General features: G+C 43.6%; 1 protein-coding gene across 2 annotated transcripts; it reads right to left on the minus strand.

The window, feature by feature from the left end:
- Positions 1 to 4,272: 4,272 nt before the first annotated feature.
- LOC112224259 (poly [ADP-ribose] polymerase tankyrase-2) lies at positions 4,273 to 20,283 on the minus strand. Of its 2 annotated transcripts, XM_024387708.2 has the most exons (26): positions 19,621 to 20,283; positions 18,924 to 19,148; positions 18,570 to 18,665; positions 18,325 to 18,361; positions 18,143 to 18,218; positions 17,856 to 17,950; positions 17,659 to 17,725; positions 17,308 to 17,494; positions 16,987 to 17,108; positions 16,723 to 16,814; positions 16,484 to 16,562; positions 15,586 to 15,757; positions 15,276 to 15,355; positions 14,993 to 15,138; positions 14,665 to 14,830; positions 14,205 to 14,424; positions 10,860 to 10,969; positions 9,519 to 9,707; positions 8,496 to 8,840; positions 8,190 to 8,310; positions 7,843 to 7,940; positions 7,660 to 7,734; positions 6,899 to 7,004; positions 6,106 to 6,292; positions 5,700 to 5,856; positions 4,273 to 5,478 (listed from the first exon to the last, which is right to left on the minus strand). In XM_024387708.2, the coding sequence occupies exons 1-26, from the start codon at positions 19,904 to 19,906 to the stop codon at positions 5,416 to 5,418; spliced, it is 3,597 nt and encodes a 1,198-aa protein (XP_024243476.1). In that variant the 5' UTR covers positions 19,907 to 20,283; the 3' UTR covers positions 4,273 to 5,415. The 2 variants fall into 2 exon arrangements, with proteins under 2 accessions (XP_024243476.1, XP_024243477.1); XM_024387709.2 differs by lacking the exon at positions 9,519 to 9,707 and having other exon boundaries at positions 19,621 to 20,282.
- Between the last annotated feature and the right edge of the window lie 1,233 nt (positions 20,284 to 21,516).

Raw genomic sequence — 21,516 nt, forward strand, 5'->3', positions numbered from 1 at the left:
AGAGAGATGTTGGTTAGGTGTATTCTGCACAGCATTCACCCTGAAGAGCATGTAATCAGTCCGGTGCCACCTGTGCCAGCTCCACTCACCAGGCCTTAAGCGCGCCTCCCCAGCCCTGTACATCCTGTGCCGGCTCCCCGCTCTCGCCCTGAAGAGCGTGTCATCAGTCCGGTGCCACCTGTGCCGGCTCCACGCACCAGGCCTCCGGTGTGCCTCCCCAGCCCGGTACGTCCTGTGCCGGCTCCCCGCACTCGCCTTGAAGAGCGTGTCATCAGTCCGGTGCCACCTGTGCTGGCTCCACGCACCAGGCCTCCTGTGCTCCTCCCCAGCCCGGTACGTCCTGTGCCGGCTCCCCGCACTTGTCCACCAGTGGTGTGTACAGTCCGGAGTCTCCAGCGACGGTTCACAGTCCAGAGCTTCCAGTGACGGTTCATTTTCCAGAGCTACCAGTGACGGCTCAGTCCAGAGCCTCCAGCGACAGTCCACGGGCCGGAGTCTTCGTCTGCGCCGGTGTCCAGTCCCGGCACGGCGTTCAGCCAGGCTTCAGGGTCAGATCAGCGGTCTGAGCGGGGGCTATGTCCCACACCGGAGCCGCCACAACGCTAGTTGCCCACCCTAACCCTCCCCATCCAGGTTCAGGTTTTGCGGTCAGAGTCCGCACCTTTGGGGGGAGGGGGTTCTGTCATGCCCTGACCATAGAGAGCCCTTGGGTTCTCTATGGTGCAATAGGTCAGAGCGTGACTAGGGGGTGTTCTAGTCTTGAATTTCTATGTTGGTGTGAGTATGGTTCCCAATTGGAGGCAGCTGATCCTTGCCTCTAATTGGGAATCATACTTAGTGTGGTCCTTTTCTCACCTGCGTTTGTGGGATATTGTTTTGTTTTGGTTTAGTGCTATGTGCCCTACGAACTGCACATTTGTTTATTCTTTGACTCTCCTCACGCTTGGTCCGCTCATTATGTACTGTATACGACGAACGTGACAGTAATTTTCTTAATGGGTACATGCTTATTGGGAACTGGAATAAACAATTTCATAAGTGTCAAGTGCAGCTTCTGGTTGCTCCTCATTACACACCACAGGCTAGCAAATATTATTTACATCATCAACACAGGAATCACTACAAAACTTATTGTATGACCTCTTATACACCATATTATGCCCAGCCTTCCTACATATGGCTACTATATTGTGATCACTACATCCGAGGGATTTACTAATGCATGTTGATGATTTCATTCCTGTTTGCTATTTGAAAATACCCTGGTAGGTTGACTGAACCAGGTTGTAGGCACTGGTTACAGTTTGAAGCTTTTTGCTGAATGGTCAGCTGGATGAAAGACAGTCAATATTTAGTTCACCCAGAAAATATAGCTCTCTGTTAATATCACATACATTGTCAAGCATTTCACACATATTATCCAAATGCTGACTGTTAGCACATGGTGGTCTATAGCAGCTTCCCACCAGAATGGGCTTTAGGTGAGGCAGATGAACCTGTATCCATATTACTTCAACAATATTTAACATGAGATCCTCTCTAAGCTTTACATGAATGTGGCCCTGAATATACACAGCAACATCACCCCCATTGGCATTTCTGTCTTTTCTGTAGATGTTATAACCATGTATTGCCACCACTGGGTCATCAAAGGTATTATCTAAGTGCGTTTCAGAGAATATGAATGCTATCTCTTACTAGCAAGTTATTGATTTAATGGACCTTGTTTCTTCGGCTACAAATGTTAATGTGGGCTATTTTTAGCCCTTTTCTGCAATGCTTGATTGTTTTTATTGCATTACTGGGAGGCTTATCAGAAGTAGACATGACAATGTTATTTATATATAAGCTGAGCGTAAGCTGATAGTGCAGGGTGAGCTGAACACAGTGGACTTACTACTTGGGCACACTGCCTCAGTGCTATGATTACTGTATACAAGGCACATGATTACTGTATACAATAGCTGTAGGATCAACAGCGGCATTCAGCGGAGTTAGAGGGACATACATTAGGTTACCTACATTGTGACTGCCAACACCACTGTGATAATGTAAACTCAGCAAAAAATGAAATGTCCTCTCACTGTCAACTGCGTTAATTCTCAGCAAACTTAACATGAGTAAATATTTGTATGAACATAAGATTCAACAACTGAGACATAAACTGAACAAGTTCCACAGACATGTGGCTAACAGAAATGGAATAATGTGGGGGGGTCAAAAAAAAGTAACAGTCAGTATCTAATGTGGCCACCAGCTGCATTAAGTACTGCAGTGCATCTAGATGTTTTAAAAGCGTGCATCAGAGGCTTGTATGCAGCTTGTATGCATGGAGACCTGGCGATGCTAAACTAATTTCTGTTAATTAATGGTAAATTACCATGATACCAGCAGTCTTTTGTATGACAATAACCAGCTGACAAAACCAGCTGACATGACCTCCACAGCCGTAGTGGGGAATATCAAACATGGAGGAGGAAAAGCGTGGAGCATCACCCTTGGCCAATAATGTGCCAGTGTTTTCAACCCCAGTAGTGTATCCACAGGGGTTGGAAACAACAACCTCTCCCTCAATGTGAGCAAGACAAAGGAGCTGATCGTGGACTACAGGAAAAGGTGGGCCGAACAGGCCCCCATTAACCTCAAAGGGCTGTAGTGGAGAAGAGGCGACTCCGGGATGCTGGACTTCTAGGCAAAGTTCCTTTGTCCAGTGTCTGTGTTCCTTTGCCCATCTTAATCTTTTCTTTTTATTGGCCAATCTGAGACATGGCTTTTCTTTGCAACTGTCTAGAAGGCCAGCATCCCAGAGTCGCCTCTTCACTGTTGACGTCGAGACTGGTGTTTTGCGGGTACTATTTAATGAAGCTGCCAGTTGAGAACTTGTGAGGCGTCTGTTCCTCAAACTAGGCACTCTACTGTACTTGTCCTCTTGCTCAGTTGTGGACCGGGGCCTCCCATTCCTCTTTCTATTCTGGTTAGAGCCAGTTTGCTCCGTTCTGTGAAGAGAGTAGTGCACAGTGTTGTATGAGATCTTCAGTTTCTTGGCAATTTCTCACATGGAATAGCCTTCATTTCTCAGAACAAGAATAGACTGACAAGTTCCAGAAGAAAGTTCTTTGTTTCTGGCCATTTTGAGCCTGTAATCGAACCCACAAATGCTGATGCTCCAGATACTCAACTAGTCTAAAGAAGGACAATTTGATTGCTTCTTTAGTCAGGACAACAGTTTTCAGCTGTGCTACCATAATTGCAAAAGGTTTTTCTAATGATCAATTAGCCTTTTAAAAGTATAAACTTGGATTAGCTAAATACAACGTACCATTGGAACACAGGAGTGATGGTTGCTGATAATGGGCCTCTGTACACCTATGTAGATATTCCATAAAACATCTGCCATTGCCAGCTACAAGTCATTTACAACATTAACAATGTCTACACTGTATTTCTGGTCAATTTTATGTTATTTTAATGGACGGGAAATGTACTTTTCTTTCAAAAACAAGGACATTTCTAAGTGACCCCAAACTTTTGAACGGTAGTGTATATACTGGTTGACCTCCACATTAGGAACGTGCTGACTTCACTAGCTTCTGTGTTATGAGAAGATGGGCGTGTTACTTTCGCCCCGGCTCTCCACTGCCTGGCTAAAAGGTGAGCCACCTTCTTGTCAATGGTTATCCCAAGTTGAACTCAGAATTGATCAAAGTGGTCTCAATAATTCCTCTATTCCGCTTTGTAGTGTACATCTCAGTTCAGGTCTGACAAAAAGTTAAACTACATTAAACTGTAACAAGCCCGTCAAAACATCTTGAACTGAAGAGTGCCATTATCGGACACTCAACGTCTCATGAAAGCAATACGGCAGGAAAGCAGTAGCCTAGGTAGAGAGGAAGACTGTATGTATAATGTCCATACTAGCCTACTAAATAGTGTGCAAAAAACAAAAGTTTATAGTAGGCTGTGACATTTCTAAAATAGTACTTCGAATGCGTCATCTAATGCGTGATTGCGGTGACTCCTGCCATTCGTTCATTTTGGTACAGCGCGTCAATTTATCTGATTATCAGCGGTTGTCAAACTTGAGTCGTAAAAGACCAGTGAATTCTACTAGATCAAACGTCGAAATGAGTATGCAATGAAGTAGTTTAAGTATGTAGTATGCTCATATGGCTAATCGTACACTATCTTGGGAGACATCATAATGTGTAATTAACAATGATAGTTATTCCACTACCTACAAAAACAGACAACGCAAAGTTTGGTCCATAAGTAATTACATGCAACTTCAAATTTTTTTTTTTTTTTTTTTACAGTAGACTACAAACAATTTACAACCAAGGATTCACAAATAGCTCATTTATTTTGATGTGGCTGTTATGTGTGGAGATTATTCCCACCCAGATCCAGCCATGATGCATCCAATTAGCACTAAGCAAACACTGTTCAAACATGACGTACAACTCTAACGAGAGTTAATCAGACAGGAATATCATGCAAAAGGAACAAAGTGCTGCGAGAACATCACGCAACCACAGCATATCAGTGCATTATTTCAAATGACAGACACGGTTCTCACAGCGCATCCAAAAAATCGACCGAGGGAAATTGACTAACTACATGTTTTGTTTTGCGTAGTCTCGTCACCCTTGTGTGGTGTGTAAAACAAACAGCTTTCAAAGCAAAACAGGCTTCGTGGAGGGGCAATTTATGACAATTTAGGAGTCCTCAAATTTGAAGACTTTGCTGCGGCCACCATTACTGAATGAAAGGACACTGATCCTGATCTTTTAACTGTCACTATGTAGACCAAACAATACACCTTCTAACAGGATAATGATCTGAAATTGTGTCCTGATTTACAATACTGGATAAATAAGCCATTAGGCAATAGGCACCAATGGAAGAAAACAGACTGAAACAGGGAGTGACCACCTAGGCTTGTCCAATAAACATTAATTTTCCATTCCACAACTTTTGAAACATTTTTGCTACCATGTGCCCAAATAAATATGACCCAGACATCCCCACAAGGCAGACTTTGAAAACACTGAATTTGACTGCTGGTTGATGGAATACATACTCTATAGGTCATTCATTTACAATAACTTGGGCATAAAAATGTAAATAAATTAACACGCTAGTACAAAAAAAATTATACACAATGTCTCCAGAAAATAACTACTATAACACAAAAGTTTTTTTGAATTACAGTTAGACATTAGCCAGTTGTAGTTGTCCTGCACAGCATTTGTTAGAATGGCTACAGATGGAAATGCTTCAAATGGAGGAAAAAATAAATGAATCTGTTTGTGCATGCATTTAGTAAAGCTGTTGCTGCCCTGAAACATAACAGAAACAGGCTGAGATGTTCTTCTGTACAATTAACTTGTTGCTCTTCCTTCCTCCGTTCCACTTCTATCCATCCACAGAGGCATCGGGCTTTAATATCTGATAGGTGATCAAATACTCTGGATAGGCCTAGAGTAAATAACACAGGTGTCAGGTCAAGTCAATTTGAACAGCTTGGTTGTCCTAAGGGCATGCTACCATACAATTAACACATTAGATCCAAGAGGAGCAGTATTACAAATGTAATGTAAGGCTGATAACAAAGAATGACAATCCTGTGACTTCAGTAGTTAGTGTCAAAATGAAAGTCACACACTAATGCAATATGCCAAAGCCACTAGTTACCGTACCTGCTCTCCTCTGTAGATGACATACTCTGCCAGTGACAGTCCATTGACACTGGGCCTCCCTGTGACAGAGTGGTGTCCTGGAGGGGAGTGGGCCATCTTCATGGCACTGAACTGCAGGAAGGACTTGCCCAGGGTCACCCTGCAGAACAGCAGGTGCCTGAAGACCCACAGAACCCATCACAGACAATCAGACATCACGCCACATGTGATGCCAGGAAGGAACCTCCATTCAATCAATCCACTTGACACATTTGAGACATTCTTTCTTAACGTTGTGAAACTCTCATTGGAGTGTTATTAGCGCCCAGCTATGGCTTGGTTCAGTTGTACTGTGGTGACTAAGACCTCAGCTTTGATACGGTTTACTGTGGTAGAGAAGCATCAAAGGACTGGATGGCTGGTTTACCGTTGGCACAAGTAGCAGGACCGGTCTTTGTGCAGAGGGCAGCCTGTACCGCCTCCTATCCCATAGACGTACTGGTTACTCTTAGACGAGTTCTCAGCAAAGTAGATGCCTGCGCCGAACATGCCGCCTTTGTAAGCATGCCTCTCATCAAAACCCTTGTGGAGGATGGCGTTGACAAACGGCGAACCTGTTGGGTCAAGAGCGGCATGAATGCTGGACTGAGCACTTGTAAATAGGATTTCTGAGTGTCTAAAACACTTAAGCACGCAAAAAAAGATCAACCACGAACACAACATGACCCAAGTGGTTTCTGGAGTGTCACGGGTGATGGGTTCTCATTGGAATGTGGGCGGTGCTATTCTGTATATTATTCTCTTACCGTGAAACAACATCCGTTCATTGGAATGTGGGCGGTGCTATTCTGTATATTATTCTCTTACCGTGAAACAACATCCGTTCATTGGAATGTGGGCGGTGCTATTCTGTATATTATTCTCTTACCGTGAAACAACATCCGTTCATTGGAATGTGGGCGGTGCTATTCTGTATATTATTCTCTTACCGTGAAACAACATCCGTTCATTGGAATGTGGGCGGTGCTATTCTGTAACTCTTATCAACATCCGTTCATTGGAATGTGGGCGGTGCTATTCTGTATATTATTCTCTTACCGTGAAACAACATCCGTTCATTGGAATGTGGGCGGTGCTATTCTGTATATTATTCTCTTACCGTGAAACAACATCCGTTCATTGGAATGTGGGCGGTGCTATTCTGTATATTATTCTCTTACCGTGAAACAACATCCGTTCATTGGAGTGATTGGGATTCTCCTCGGAGACCTCCTTCCTTCGATGGGTGTACCTCTCCCAAAGCTTCTTGTTGCACACTTTCTGGATCTGCAGATCAAGAGGGGAAAATAGTGAATTAACAATACCTTTCTCTCAAAGCAGGGATAAGATAATACATTCCCATCATGGTTAATAAAGTTGTTATAACATCATCTGAATGTGCAGTTGAATAATGACTTCCATTAACTAGACTTCCATTAACTAGATTAAACTGGACGTGCTACCTGTCCCAGACCTGCTGTTTTCAACTCTCGAGAGACAGCAGCAGCGGTAGAGATACTCCTAATGATCGGCTATGAAAAGCCAACTGACATTTACTCCTGAGGTGCTGACTTGCTGCACCCTCGACAACTACTGTGATTATTATTATTTGACCCTGCTGGTCATCTATGAACATTTGAACATCTTGGCCATGTTCTGTTACAATCTCCACCCGGCACCGCCAGAAGAGGACTGGCCACCCCTCATAGCCTGGTTCCTCTCTAGGTTTCTTCCTAGGTTTTGGCTTTTCTAGGGAGTTTTTCCTAGCCACCGTGTTTCTACACCTGCATTGCTTGCTGATTGGGGTTTTAGGCTGGGTTTCTGTACACCTCTTTGAGATATCAGCTGATGTAAGAAGGGCTAAATAAATACATTTGATTTGATTTGACAGAATAGAACAGAGGTTGCCTTCCTAATGTGGATAGAAACCAGCCAACTGTACCTTTACAATGTTGTATCTGTTGAAAACCCCTCCAGCAAGCCCTCCATCTCTGTGCCCTCTGATCGTACTCTGCAACTGTTCAAAAACAAGACTCAAAATTCAAGTCAACATTTTCTAATTTACAACAAGATATGATCAATACGATGTAAGAGTTTGATAGCGAAGTCATCTTGTTGATTGTACCTCCTCCTCCACCAACTGAAACGCCTTGTCGTCCGACGCCAGATCTATTAGTATGGTCCCACTGTTCGCCGTGTTCAACGCAAGGTACGGGTTCAAACCTGCATCGCAGGAACGTGAACTTCTTTTTACTATTGCAGCAGTTCAAAACTTCACTCAGGATGTGAACTTCAATCGAAGCACACTGCCCTTTCATACACGAAGATCAAGTCCAAATCTAAATCTTTGATGGTTGCATTCACTAACAGCCCTTGGAAAACACGTTGTTAAATGCTAAATACATTAACATACATTTGAAGTGAACCTGTGTTATGGGACAACTGCATGGGTCCTGTAGTGTGTAAACGTACTTTGAGGTCTGCTAGTGAGTCTCTCTACTCCTTTGATAATCTTGTGTCTGTGTCCGTAGGCATTGATACCGATCTCTTTCAGCTCCTTGTGTCCCATCTCTACCAGGACATCCAGTGTGATCTTCAAAAATAGAAAACGGTGAACTTTAAAATAATGCCAGATCTCACCTTCAGCATCTTAAGTAATGCTTCATAGGCCTATTGTGGAACATCCGATGATGGAGACATCCTTGAAGCTTTTTATATAAAAAGAGGTTTATCTAAGTTATCAGACTTAAGCGAGCTGCGTTTTGGGGCTCAGCTTACCTGCTCTCTTTCAAAGATCTCTAGTAGGTGTTCCAGTCCAAAGTTGTTGAGGAACTGTCCGATACTCAGATCCACACCTGGACCCTCGTTCTTGTCCGTGCCCACAGCCCCAGAGGGCCCCAGGAGAGTGGGTAGCTCAGGGAAGGCAGTGCAGGTGGAGGCAGTGGCCTGATTGTCCAGACTGTTGCTGGAGGCCAAGGTGGACAGGGGTGTGGAGCTGGCTGAGAGGCTGGGGGGGACCACCACCCCTACAGGGGCAGACATACGGATTACCTGGGGTTTATAGCAACTGGGCAGGGCTGAAGGTGGCATGGCCGCTGTCAACAAGGCACGAACATCGTCCACCTGTAGAAAGAAAAGATAGAAAGGAGAAAGAGGCATTGTCCCTAATTTACCAAGTCGTGGAGGCGAAATGAAGAATGACACAAAATATTGACGACTCAATCACAGTACAACCATGCAAAGGAACACGATTAGACTGCATTAGCGACCGTTGCCAACACATCAATAACCCAGATAGTATGAATAAGGCTACATGCTCCTATGTGAGCAAACCCTTGACATGCATATAGTACATTCAAGTCATTTAGCAATGTGTGATGAGAGAGAGAACTTTCCAGGCATTTCATTGCCAGAGACAGAGACAGGTCCTCTCTTCTATTTAGAAAGAGGTCATGTCACCCAGTAGTTGCTGGTGAAGGTCAGGCCATGTGAGAGTGTAGAAACGAGCATTGAGAGACATTGAATCTCCTCAACAACAGCGAAACTCTGGAAAGAATTCCAAACAAGACTATGTAGGTGATGTTTAACATGCTGTTAACACGAATCACAAGCACAATATACGATGTCAGGGTGTTGTTGTGATTTGAGGGATTTCATGTATCCAAGAGCAGTAGACATGACAAACAGGTGAGTGTGGTGGCTGTGAGGATGACAGATTATGCTACCCCTTCCCACACAATCCCGTGTTGGGGAGAGGTTGTCAGCTCAGAGACAGGATAGCAAGTGTGTGTGGATGGATACCGTGATGAGGTCCAGCGGTGATTGGCCTTCCTGGTTGCGCAGGGCGGGGTCGGCCCCGTGAGCCAATAGCAGGGCACACAGCTGGGTCCTCCCTTTCTGCGCTGCCTCATGCAGTGGGGTGAACGCCCACTTATCTGTGGCGTTCACGCATGCGTCGTACTTGATGAGCAAAGCAGCCACATCCACATGCTGCAAATGAGAACACATTGGACTCCACTTGGCTCTTGGTTCGTGTCTTGTAACTTTCTCTCGTTCTTTTGGTCAACTTGCATCTCAGACTCAGATATAGGACTTCTACTAGGCAAGACCTCTACTAGTTAATTCACCCTTTCTCTTCTAAAATCTAGGTTGAGGTGGTAACCCAGCCAACACAGGTTTAAGAAACAAAGCAAACAAAAGGGTGAGAAACATCTATAGGGAGAGAAAGGGTTACGAATATTGGTTTAAAGAAAAATCGCAAAACACTATATTAAACAAACCAGATGACACCATTTTCTTGTTTTTTTATTTACGGAAAACCAGGGGCACACTCCAACACTCAGGCATATTGTTTAGTGAGTCCGCCAGATGAGGCAGTAGGTGAATTGGACCATTTTCCTGTCACGCTAGCCATTCAAAATGTAACGAGTACTTTTGAGTGTCATGGGAAATCTATTAAAAGTACATTATTTTCTCCAGGAATGTAGTGAAGTAAAAGCATTTGTCAACAAAATATCAATAGTAAACCAAAGTACAGATACCCCCAAAAACGACTTAAGTAGTACTTTAAAGTATTTACACCACTGCTTATTTGAGATGATCCAATCTGTGTGTGTAGTTAGAGGAAGCACCAGGCGGGTCGGGAGGACTGTGGTGTGATGAGCTCCTCGTTTCTCAAGGGTCTGATCAAAGCAATCTACTGGCCTTTTGTTTCCAACAGTGTTTTGTGTCATAGAGACATGAGTGCTAATCATTTGGCCAACATACATACTTCACCCATCATCACTGAAACCAATTCATGATTACATTTTTTTTTAAAGGAGCTTGTTGTAAAGGCCGCAGAAGATGCCCATTTTTATTCAAAGGTGTGCTTAATCTCTGAAACCAATTCCTGGTTACATTTTTAAAGAAGCCTTTGACAAGGATCTTGGTGAGTGTTTGGTGTGCTGAGTACGAGGCACTGACTCTTTCCAACAACCACAGAAAAACCTAGGCACATCAATCAAGTCTCTAGACATCCTGTTTACTTTTGGTGTCTCTGAGAAAATCATACCGTACAGGTAGTAGGAAGACTCAATGGACACCTTTAGAGTGTGATTGTGCTGTGAGTGTGTACAGTAGATTACGGTAACTGGGACTCACCCCGTAGGAGGCAGCGTTGTGCAGGGGGATGAGCCCTCCCTTGTCCTGGGAGTTGACCTCTGCTCCATGCTGAAGCAGGTACTCTGCTACCTCCAGGTTGTTGTAGCCAGCTGACACAATAGACACATAATTAGTTTAATCAGAAAAGGCGATGATCTGAAAAGGCTATTCTCCTTAAATCCGTAGTCCCGTCCTGATGGTCTGCCGGCTTTTCAGGCGTTAATGATAAGTTAGTTGAATCAATCAAATTCAGGAGAGAAGACCAGACTTGAAATGCAACATTTGAACTAATTGCCTTGAACACAGCTCCCTAGTAACGGAACAAGCACCAGCTGCCAAACAGCCTCCATTCCCGTTTGCAACACTATAGCTACGGTCCAAACACTTAAAAGACACACCCTATCCCCTCAGCCCTCAAATTAAGTGGACACTTCTGATGACGTATCGTGATGTCTGACGAGTATACACTTGCAGGGCAAGGAACGAGGGAGGAAGGAATGATTTTTTAAATGGATCACCCTTGGCCGGAAATTTGCCACTTGTTCGTCCCGCGATGATTGTGTTTCCAGCCACCGGTAGCTTGTGGGTCCTTTATATGTACTACAGTCTATTATGAGTGCATGTCTACTTATATTAAATATATCATTATTAATATACGCCTACTGTATGATAGCTAGCAAATTAATTTGCGAACTAACATTAGCCTGCTTAGCTGGAACTTCTGAAGAAGGAAAATGTTTTTCAATCATTTCCCAAAAACATATTTACTTTTTATGAGAAGTATTTGTGCCGTCATGTGCATGAGTAGCACAATTTCTAATTTACAGTTGAAGTCGGAAGTTTACATACACCTTCGTCAAATACATTCACAATTCCTGACATTGAAATCCTAGTAAAAATTCCCTTTCAGTTAGCTCAGTTAGGATCACCACTTTATTTTAAGAAGTTAAATAAATTGTTTAACTTGGGTCAAACATTTCAGGTGGCCTTCTACAAGCGTCCCACAATAAGTTGGGTGAATTTTGGCCCATTCCTCCTGAAAGAGCTGGTGTAACTGAGTCAGGTTTGTAGGCCTCCTTGCTTGCACACACTTTTTCAGTTCTCCCCACAAATGTTCTATATGATTGAGGTCAGGGCTTTGTGATGGCCACTCCAATACCTTGCATTTGTTATCCTTAAGCCATTTTGCCACAACTTTGGAAGTATGCTTGTGGTCATTGTCCATTTGGAAGACCATTTTGCGACCAAGCTTTAACTTCCTGACTGATGTCTTGAGATGTTGCTTCAATATATCCACATAATTTTCCTCCTTCATGATGCCAGCTATTTAGTGAAGTGTACCAGTCCCTCCTGCAGCAAAGCACCCCCACAACATGATGCTGCCACCCCTATGCTTCACGGTTGGGATGGTGTTCTTCAGCTTGCAAGCTTCCCCCTTTTACCTCCAAACATAATGATGGTCATTATGGCCAAACCAGGGGACATTTCTCCAAAAAGTACGATCTTTGTCCCCATGTGCAGTTGCAAACCGTAGTCTGGCTTTTTTATGGCAGTTTTGGAGCAGTGGCTTCTTCCGTGCTGAGCGGCCTTTCAGGTTATGTCGATATAGGACTCGTTTTACTGTGGATATAGATACTTTTGTACCTGTTTCCTCCAGCATCTTCACAAGGTCCTTTGCTGTTGTTCTGGGATTGATTTGCACCTCTCGCACCAAAGTACGTTCATCTCTAGGAGACAGAACGCGTCTCCTTCCTGAGCGGTATGATGGATGCGTGGTCCCATGGTGTTTATACTTGCGTGCTATTGTTTGTACAGATGAACGTGGTACCTTCAGGCGTTTGGAAATTGATCCCAATGATGAACCAGACTTGTGGAGGTCTACAATTTCTTTTCTGAGGTCTTGGCCGATTTCTTTTGATTTTCCCATGATGTCAAGCAAAGAGGCACCGAGTTTGAAGGTAGGCCTTGAAATAAATCCACAGGTACACCTCCAATTGATTCAAATTATGTCAATCAGAAGCTTCTAAAGCCATGGAATTTTCCAAGCTCTTCTGAGCAACTGAAATGACAGTGAATTATAAGTGAAATAATCTGTCTGTAAACAATTGTTGGAAAAATGACTTGTGTCATGCACAAAGTAGATGTCCTAACCGACTTGCCAAAACTATAGTTTGTTAACAAGAAATGTGTGGAGTGGTTGAAAAATGAGTTTTAATGATTCCAACCTAAGTGTTTGTATACTTCCGTCTCCAACTGTATTTGCATTTGTTTTTACTTACGCTTGTATGTTGACTTGTCCATTGATGTTGTTTTTAAGTTTTCGCCGTCTTTTCTTAGCGGACGTACAATCGTCGCAAATCGAGGGTGTGTCTTTTAAGGCTGCGGTTCAAACACTTAAAAGACACACCCTTGTCCTTGCCTTATGCCCTTGGGGGAATCTCCGTCGCCATCTTGGAGGGCGGTCCAAATGATTAGCCAAGCAAGGTAAGTTTGCAACGTAAGCCCCACCTCCCTCGTTTTTAGTCGGCTTTCCGAGTGTACAATTATGTTCACTCCAAGGCCTGAAACTCCCATAATTCAATTTGCGGCGATTGTACATCTGCTAAGAAAAGTCAGCGAAAACTTAAAAACAACATCAATGGAGTAGTCAACATATAAGTAAGTTAAAATGAACGCAAATAAGTTAGAAATTGTGCCACTAATACACATGACGGCACAAACACGTCTCGTAAAATTGTTTTTGTTTGGTTATCTTTTGGTAATTGTAGAAATAAAACATTTTACTTCTTCAGAAGTCCCAGTTAGGCAGGCTAACGTTAGTTAGCTAATTAATTTGCTAGCTATCATACAATAGTTGTATGTTAAAAAGTATATATTTAATATAAGTAGACATGCACTCATAATTGACTGTAGCACATATAAATCACCCACAAGCTACCGGTGGCTGAAAACACAATCATCTCGGGATCAACGAGTGTAGAATTTCCTGCCAAGGGTGGTCCATTTAAAAATCATTCCTTCCTACCTCGCCCCTTGCCCTGCAAGTGGGCGAGGGAAGAACAACAGCCCAACTTCCACGGCCCGATGAGGTCAACCTGGGACTCAAAGCCAAACTCTACCGAGTCCACCCCCCTGGATCCTTCATCTGCAGCCGTCGGCTTCACCCGGTCCATTCCCAAACCCCCCGAATCCTCATTCTCACATCCATTACATTTCTCAATAAACATTCTAAACCCTTAAACTTGTGAATGTTGGGATGGAACAACGACTTGTACACACTGAAGCTCTCAATGACTAGGGTTCAAGATCACTGTCCTTACAGAAAGCTCCAGCGCGCTGACTGACCTGCCAGGTGTAGCAGTGTAGAGTGCCGTCCATGTGCGTCTCTACAGTTAACATTATCGGGGCTGCAGAGCTTCTCGACCCGGGCCAGACAGCCCTTCTTGGCTGCGTCCAGCAGGGCAGCGTCTCCTCTTAGCAGGTCCTGCATGTCAGTGTCCCCATCCTTCACCAGGTCTAGTGGAGTGCTCCCATCTCGGTTCTTCTTGGTCGGGTCTGCACCGTGCTGGGAGGGGAGTGATAGGGGTGTGTGTTTAGATCATCTGTGCTAGAACCGGAAGGCTCTATAGTATGTGTTCTACTGCACAGGATTAGGATGTGTCTGGTCTCTCGAAATTCAAATGCAAATTGTTTTCAGGGTAAGTGATGACTCTAAATCATTCAAATCCAAGTGGCACTGTAGATGGTCCAACTCAGTTGAAAATAAACTAGCACTAATCTGTAAGAGGGAAACAAACTCCTTTACCTGCAGCAGCAGTTTGCAGATCTCGTATTTTCCCTTGGCGGCGGCCTCGTGCAGAGGGGTAAACTTCCACAGGTCAGCTATGTTGACCAGAGCCCCGTGGATGACCAGCAATTCAGCCACCTCATAGTGACCGTAGGAGCAGGCATTGTGTAGGGGGAACAGGCCACTGCAGGAGACAGTGCCAGAGAGAGAGAGACGGACACACATTACCCTTCTGAGCGACGAGTCTGACACAGGCCTATTGGAGAATAGGTAGAGCCTTGCGTTTTTCCTGACCAAATGACCTGACCGGGAAAAGCTCTTGGCCTAAGTCAGGACCTGTGCTCACCCTTTGTCTTTGGCATGGACGTCAGCCCCATGCAGTAGAAGGTACTCCACCACAGACACACGGTTATACCCCGCCGCAAAGTGGAGCGGGGTGGATTGACGGCCCTCTACATCCCTACAGTTCACATTCTGCATGGTACACAGCTTCTGCAAACATAAATACAGCAGACATGTTACCACGAAGACTACTGTTACCATTTGAAATCAATCATTTGTAACATGAGTATTATAACAATAGGGCATTGGTTGGTCAGATTATGCCAAAATGTATTGGAGATAATTACTTCAACAATCTCCAAATCTCCAGACTTGGAGGCTTCTAGCAACTGCCAGTCCACATCAGAGTTTCCAATCAGAGTTCCCTCTGAAAGACATACATAAGACATTTATTGACACTTGAAACGGGAGCAAATATTTCCACCCAGAATGATCATCCCAAACCAGGTTCCTGTCTGTTCGTGTAACATAATCCAAACTTTTGACTTGTTTTGTGTGTGTATCTAATATATATATTTCTCATGTCATTGCTTACATGAATGCATAAATAAGACCTTATAGATGCCAAGTCTTGGTCATGATATGTTTCCAGCCTACCATGCAGTATCTCCTGCACTCTCTCATTGCCCATTTGGGATGGAGAGAAACCCCGTAGAGACATGACGAGGGGGTCGCAGCCTGATTTCAGCAGCAGACGGCAGGTCTGGAGGTGGCCACAGTGGGCCGCACGGTGCAGAGCTGTCTGGCCCAGGTTGTCCAGGGCATTGACCTATAGGGAGATAATAGTAATTCATTTATTTTATAGGGACAGACACAATCAAATATTGACACTTCGTATTATCAAGAATCACACGCATTGCACCGAGGGCTCTAAAGTGTGACCATTGTGGTTGCATATGCTCCTAGATATTTCCTGTATCGACCTGACATTTTATTTTGGGAGCACCAGTGCGACCAGGAAAAGAAAAAAAATTGCCCAGATAAAAACTGTTGTAAAGATAGGCTTCCGCTGTGCAGTTGTTTCTGAGTGCCTGACCAAAAAGTGACTTTTTAGGGCCTGTTCATAAACCATGTCGCGGGTCGTTCCAAAACCACTCAAAGGCATTTGTTTACACCTTGTTCAGTCATGTTACCTCATTAGCTAGCTAGCTAACAGCCAAGTATAAATAAACATTTGGAGGCACAGAAAGAAAGGACAAGTTATAGCTTCTTTAGAAGATCAATGATCGTAGCATGAATGACTGAATGAATGATTAATCTCTTGCTTAATTTCAATCAATACCAAAATATATTCCTAGATATTATTTTGTGTTCCTAACTCTAAAGTTGGGAGCACTAAGGATGCATTTAGAGTCCTGATGCTCCATTACCATACACACACACACACACACACACACACACACACACACTCGCTAAATCATCGGCCATTAAGCAAATACACATGTTGGCTTGACCTTTATACTATTAATAACAGTATGATAACACCTGAACTTACCTTTGCCTCATGTTTCACCAACACCTCGATTATGTCGTTGTGTGACTTTTCAGAAGCCAGGTGCAAGGGGGTCAGGAAGCTTGGACAAATTACATCACAAACAAGTTAAAGTGGTTGTAATCTCTTATCAGAGCATTCCGACTCATTTATATCTGTCATATCAACAATGGTAAGAGTAAAGTGACTGGTAATTGCTTGTGGGATAAGGGTCAATGACTGACACACTTTGCACTACTCACTCTTTAGTCTTCTCATTCACGTTGGCCCCTTTCCTCAGCAGTAACTCGCACACTTGTTTTCTCTTGGGATAGGGAGATGTCGCTGCACAGTGCTGTTAAAAACACATCTTAGATCTTAAAACACTGCTTAGACGAAAGGCAAGCACAGAGTAACCCAGAAATGTAAAACAATATATGGGATACTAGCACTGCAATTCATTGACTGTATAATCTGCAGCAACACTATCTGCAGTACGTTGGCAACTCAGTAGTGGGGTGTCTTACCAGTGCGGTTTCATGCGTAAGGGGATGCTTGAAGGTCATGGTCTCCAATGACAGGTGCTTCTTTAGGCGGGGCAGGTCAGCTTCACGTGCTGCCTGGAGCAAGGCATGACCTCTGAACTCATCTGTCACAGACACAAGAGGTCAGAGTGGTTCAGCTATTGCATAGGGAGAACAGGACTCATTATCAAGGTGTTGCCCCTTGCCTAAAATAATATGTTTCATTCAGTTTTATTAGAGTATTGTACGCGACCTCCAAGCAAAAAAACAAGGTTCATAAAGAATAGGAACAATGAAAAAGAGGGATCAATATACACGGCTTACAGGCCAGGCGTTCTTTGAGCTGCGAAGTGGGAGACAGGTCAATGGCGCACTGGTTGTGGCAGTTTAGGAAAGTGGGGTCGGCTCCGTAGCTGACGAGCAGGGAGCACACGTCCACCCTATTCTTAGAGGCGGCTTCGTGCAGGGGGGTGAACTGCCACAGGTCCATGGCATTCACACAGGCGCCGTGCTGCATTACCAAGGGAGGAGCGATGGAGAGACAGGGGTCAAACAAGACTTGTACAATGACCATTTGAATCTTCAATGGGCCTCCGGGTTAAGAAATGTACATTTTATATACAGTGACACAAAAATACATAAGCTACATACAGGAAGAATGTGTTTCAGACAAACCTTTACTAAAATCTCAGTGACTTCGTAATGTCCATAGGAACAGGAGTTATGAAGGGGCACCAGATCACTGAAACGTCAGAGAGAGTCATCCATCAGAGAACTTGCTGGCACAGTATTGGAAAGACATACAATGCCTTCCCTGCGGCATACGATACTGATTGAACGAGGATGACGAAAGGACAGAGACCAAGTCGTACCCTTTGTCTTTAGCATGGACGTCAGCCCCATGCTTTAACAGCAGCTGCACTGTCTTCACACGGTTGTAGCCAGCAGCCAGATGCAGAGGGGAGGACTGAAAGATACACCACAAAGGACCATTTGAAATGGATTTGTTTGTTTGTCCAGACTGACACGCTCTTTGTTAGTAACATGTTTTGGGCACGACTATCTGTCTTTTTACCTAATTTTAGTGCATTTGGAATTTTAGAGAGGCGATGAAAAATGTCGTCTGCTCATGAATAGTTTAGGAGAGCACGTGAATTACCTTCCGACCGTCACTGGCATGACAGTTCACATTCAATGGTGTTAGCAGGGCCATCAACTTGTCTTCATTCCCACTCCTATGAAAGCATCACATGTATGAGAACATGTAGAGCACAATAATGGTCACAGTTGATTGCAAGGCATCTGAATGGTGGCCATTTAAAAATCTGAGATATACTCCACCTTGCACTTTCTAGCAGGTCATCTTTTCTATATTCACCTGTGATTAGGAAAGTGTGGAAACATATTAGCCCATGTATTCCAAGATAACTCTTGTTCTTCAACCGTTTTGATTCATTCAACTGCGTGTTCTGTCACTCTTGGTTCCCAGAGGAACAGTTTCAGTCTGTTCCCATGCCCAAAATAGATGCAATCATGCAATTCGGTGCTTCTAAAGTGCTTGTGAGGAACATGTTCCTCCCACTCACCGGTCAGCACTGCTTTAGTGGACTCCTCAGCCAGGTCCAGCGCTGTCCTCCCATCTGTGTTACGAATCGTTGGCTCTGCTCCGTGTTGCAGGAGCACTACAACACCAAATTCACCCATATCAGCATTTACAATATATCAACAAATAGCTTATGTTCTACACCAACAATATGGAGAGGGCACACCAGTTGCCATACTTGGCTTTTACAAAAGTGGTCCTGAAAGCACGTTACAGTCGTATCTATGACGGATTGTTCTGGATACTCGAAGCCATAAGAGAACAGTCACTGTGCTTAAACAATGCATATTTTCCCACAAGGGGACAGCCTCACAGGGAGGCCAGAATCCAACTGTACCTATGCAGACGTCGCTCTTCCCCTTTGTGGCGGCCTCGTGGAGGGGTGTGTAACTCCAGTTGTCCCTAGAGTTGGCATCGGCCCCATGGTGCAGGAGCAGGTTGACCACCTCAGAATGGCCGAAGGAGCAGGCGTTGTGGAGTGATACGAGGCCTCCCTCATCCCGGGCATGCACGTTGGCTCCGTTTTGTAGTAGGTAGTCCACCACATCCCTGCGGCCAAATCCTGAATAAGAGAGACGGTATGGATTTATAGATGCACCTGGTCCACAGAGAGGCATAAACATACCTACTTAGTGACTATGCATAAACATACCTACTTAGTGACTATGCATAAACATACCTACTTAGTTATTATGCTTTTTTTCCTTCATTTTCTTAATTGGAAAATGACTGTTACTGCTTAATAATAAATGCATTGATACATCAATAGCAGGTGTAATATAACATAAGATAATAAAATAGTAAATCCTCGAAATAAGTCCTTTATGAATCAACTTGATATTAGGGAATGTATTGTGGATGCACATTGTACAGCCTTTGTGTCTGGATTATTCTGTTACAATAAACTATTAACTGTACAGCGTGTCTTGTTACATTGTCTGCTATATTAGTTACTATATTTGTTACATTTGCAGTGTGGAACATTGTAGCGAGATGTTTCCTGCGCCTAGCAACATTGTATCAACTGTTCTTACCAGCAGCGAAATGTAGCGGGGTGGATTTTCTGCCGGCGGTGTCTCTACTGTTTACATTCTCCGGTGTGACGAGCCTCCTCACGCGCTCCACATCTCCGTTTCTGCAGGCCTCGAAGATCTCCCTGTTCGGCTCGCCGGACCCGGGTGTATCTACTCCCGGGGAGGTACCACCCAAGCCCATTACCCTTGAACACTGTCGGGTGGACATAAGTGGTGTGGTATTTTCGTAAATGTAGAGCTTGGAATTTGTGTTTGCAGACCCCCAAAACCTTGCCACCGAGGCCATGAAAAAGGAAGAGTTTCTGCGAATTTATCGCATATCGTTACAAAACATGAAAATCGCGATGAATTCCGTGACATCGACAATAAATATGACTGTCAGAGTCAAATCCTTCCTGGCAACGAGAACATCAGTGCGCTGTCAAATAAGCATCCCATACCCAGTCCACATTAAAATCAGCCTGTAGGCTGCGGCTTGGAGCTTCTATCATGTTGCAGATACGTCATCTACCAAAATATCGATTCATACCGAACCCCATTATAATTGCACAAAGCAATTCATTAATTATGTAATATTGAAAGCCTCACAAAGGGTGGTTGTACGCCCCAAATAACAGGACTGCTATTCTGCTTGCAGCATTAACGATGACGTCACTTTCCTACGGTAATGAGGAAACCTTCAAAATGAAATCCTGCATTTCAAAACATTGCAAGGTGGACAACTAATTCAAAATATATTACATTTTAATCAATGACGATTTTTCTGTGTGTGCTTATAAACAAATGCAAGAAGGAATTTATGGAGAATTAAAAATCAAATCAAAAGTTGTTAACATTATTTTAAGACCATATTGAAAAATATAATGTTCAGAGTGGTATGTTGACAATAGTGGGCTTAAATTGAAAAAAGTATCATTTGTGCCAATGTAAAAGTGGGATGGGAGTACTCAGTGGGGTCTGTAGAATCTATTTTTGGTGTACTTTTATGGTGCACTAAATGATAAGGAGTGTTGCAGTTCTAATTACATTGGTAACCAGTTTATAATAGTAATAAACCACCTCAGGGGTTTGTGGTATATGACCAATATACCATGGCTAAAGGCTGTATCCAGGCATTGCGTTTTGCGAAGAACAGCACTTAGCCGTGGTATTCTGGCCATATACCGCACCCCCTCATGCATTATTGCATAATTATACTATGGGATTTTTTTAATACTTGTTTCTGATTGGCTTGAAGGGCATTCTAGAGCGTGCATTACTTCCCTATAATGCACTGTATTTGCACGGCACAATTCAATGGATATAGTTCATTCTTACATGTTCTATGTTTGAGCTGCTTTTGAAAGCAAAAGTTGAATTGAAAACATTATTGGCATTGTTGAATTCAATTTTCATAATGGCAAGCTAGGGCTGATGGTTTTGTTAGCTGTTTGTTTGGTTACCGTGGCAACCACTATAGCTATCTCGTAAACTTGCTATAGCTAGCTACTTCAGTGGATGTTGAACACTTTTCTACATAAGGGATAATCAACGAGGGGCTATGAGTTCTATGGAAAATAATGAACCAGTGGAAGGTGGGGGACCCCACTCTCGTGGAGTGTACTGTAACTGACCATTCACGGAGCGGCATTCTTTTCCAGAGAACACTGAGTTGATTATTCCTTTTATACCATGGCAATAACTTAACACATTGCCGGTAGAAATGGGTACAATGGGTGGGTCTAATCTTGAATGCTAATTGGTTAAAATAAATGATAAACTTTGTTATGCACATGCGCTGTATTAGCCTTAACCGGTACATTTCCACTGTCTGTTTCTCTCAAGTAAGAAGCAGACAGTGTTTTTCCTCTTTTGTTTCTGAGTAATTTAGTCACATGGCCAAAAGGCAAAGGGCCA

The sequence above is a fragment of the Oncorhynchus tshawytscha genome, linkage group LG25 (genome assembly GCF_018296145.1).
Source record: "Oncorhynchus tshawytscha isolate Ot180627B linkage group LG25, Otsh_v2.0, whole genome shotgun sequence".
NCBI classification, from domain to species: Eukaryota; Metazoa; Chordata; class Actinopteri; order Salmoniformes; family Salmonidae; genus Oncorhynchus; species Oncorhynchus tshawytscha.

What these genes read in the sequence shown, in the direction of transcription:
- LOC112224259 (XM_024387708.2), bottom strand. Translation starts at nt 19,906, where the DNA reads ATGGCCTCGGTGGCAAGGTTTTGGGGGTCTGCAAACACAAATTCCAAG. An exon ending in TTACGCATGAAACCGCACTG is followed by an intron (nt 16,815 to 16,986) that starts GTAAGACACCCC and finishes TGTTTTTAACAG; the next exon opens with CACTGTGCAGCGACATCTCC. An exon ending in TGAACGGATGTTGTTTCACG is followed by an intron (nt 6,293 to 6,898) that starts GTAAGAGAATAA and finishes TTGACCCAACAG; the next exon opens with GTTCGCCGTTTGTCAACGCC.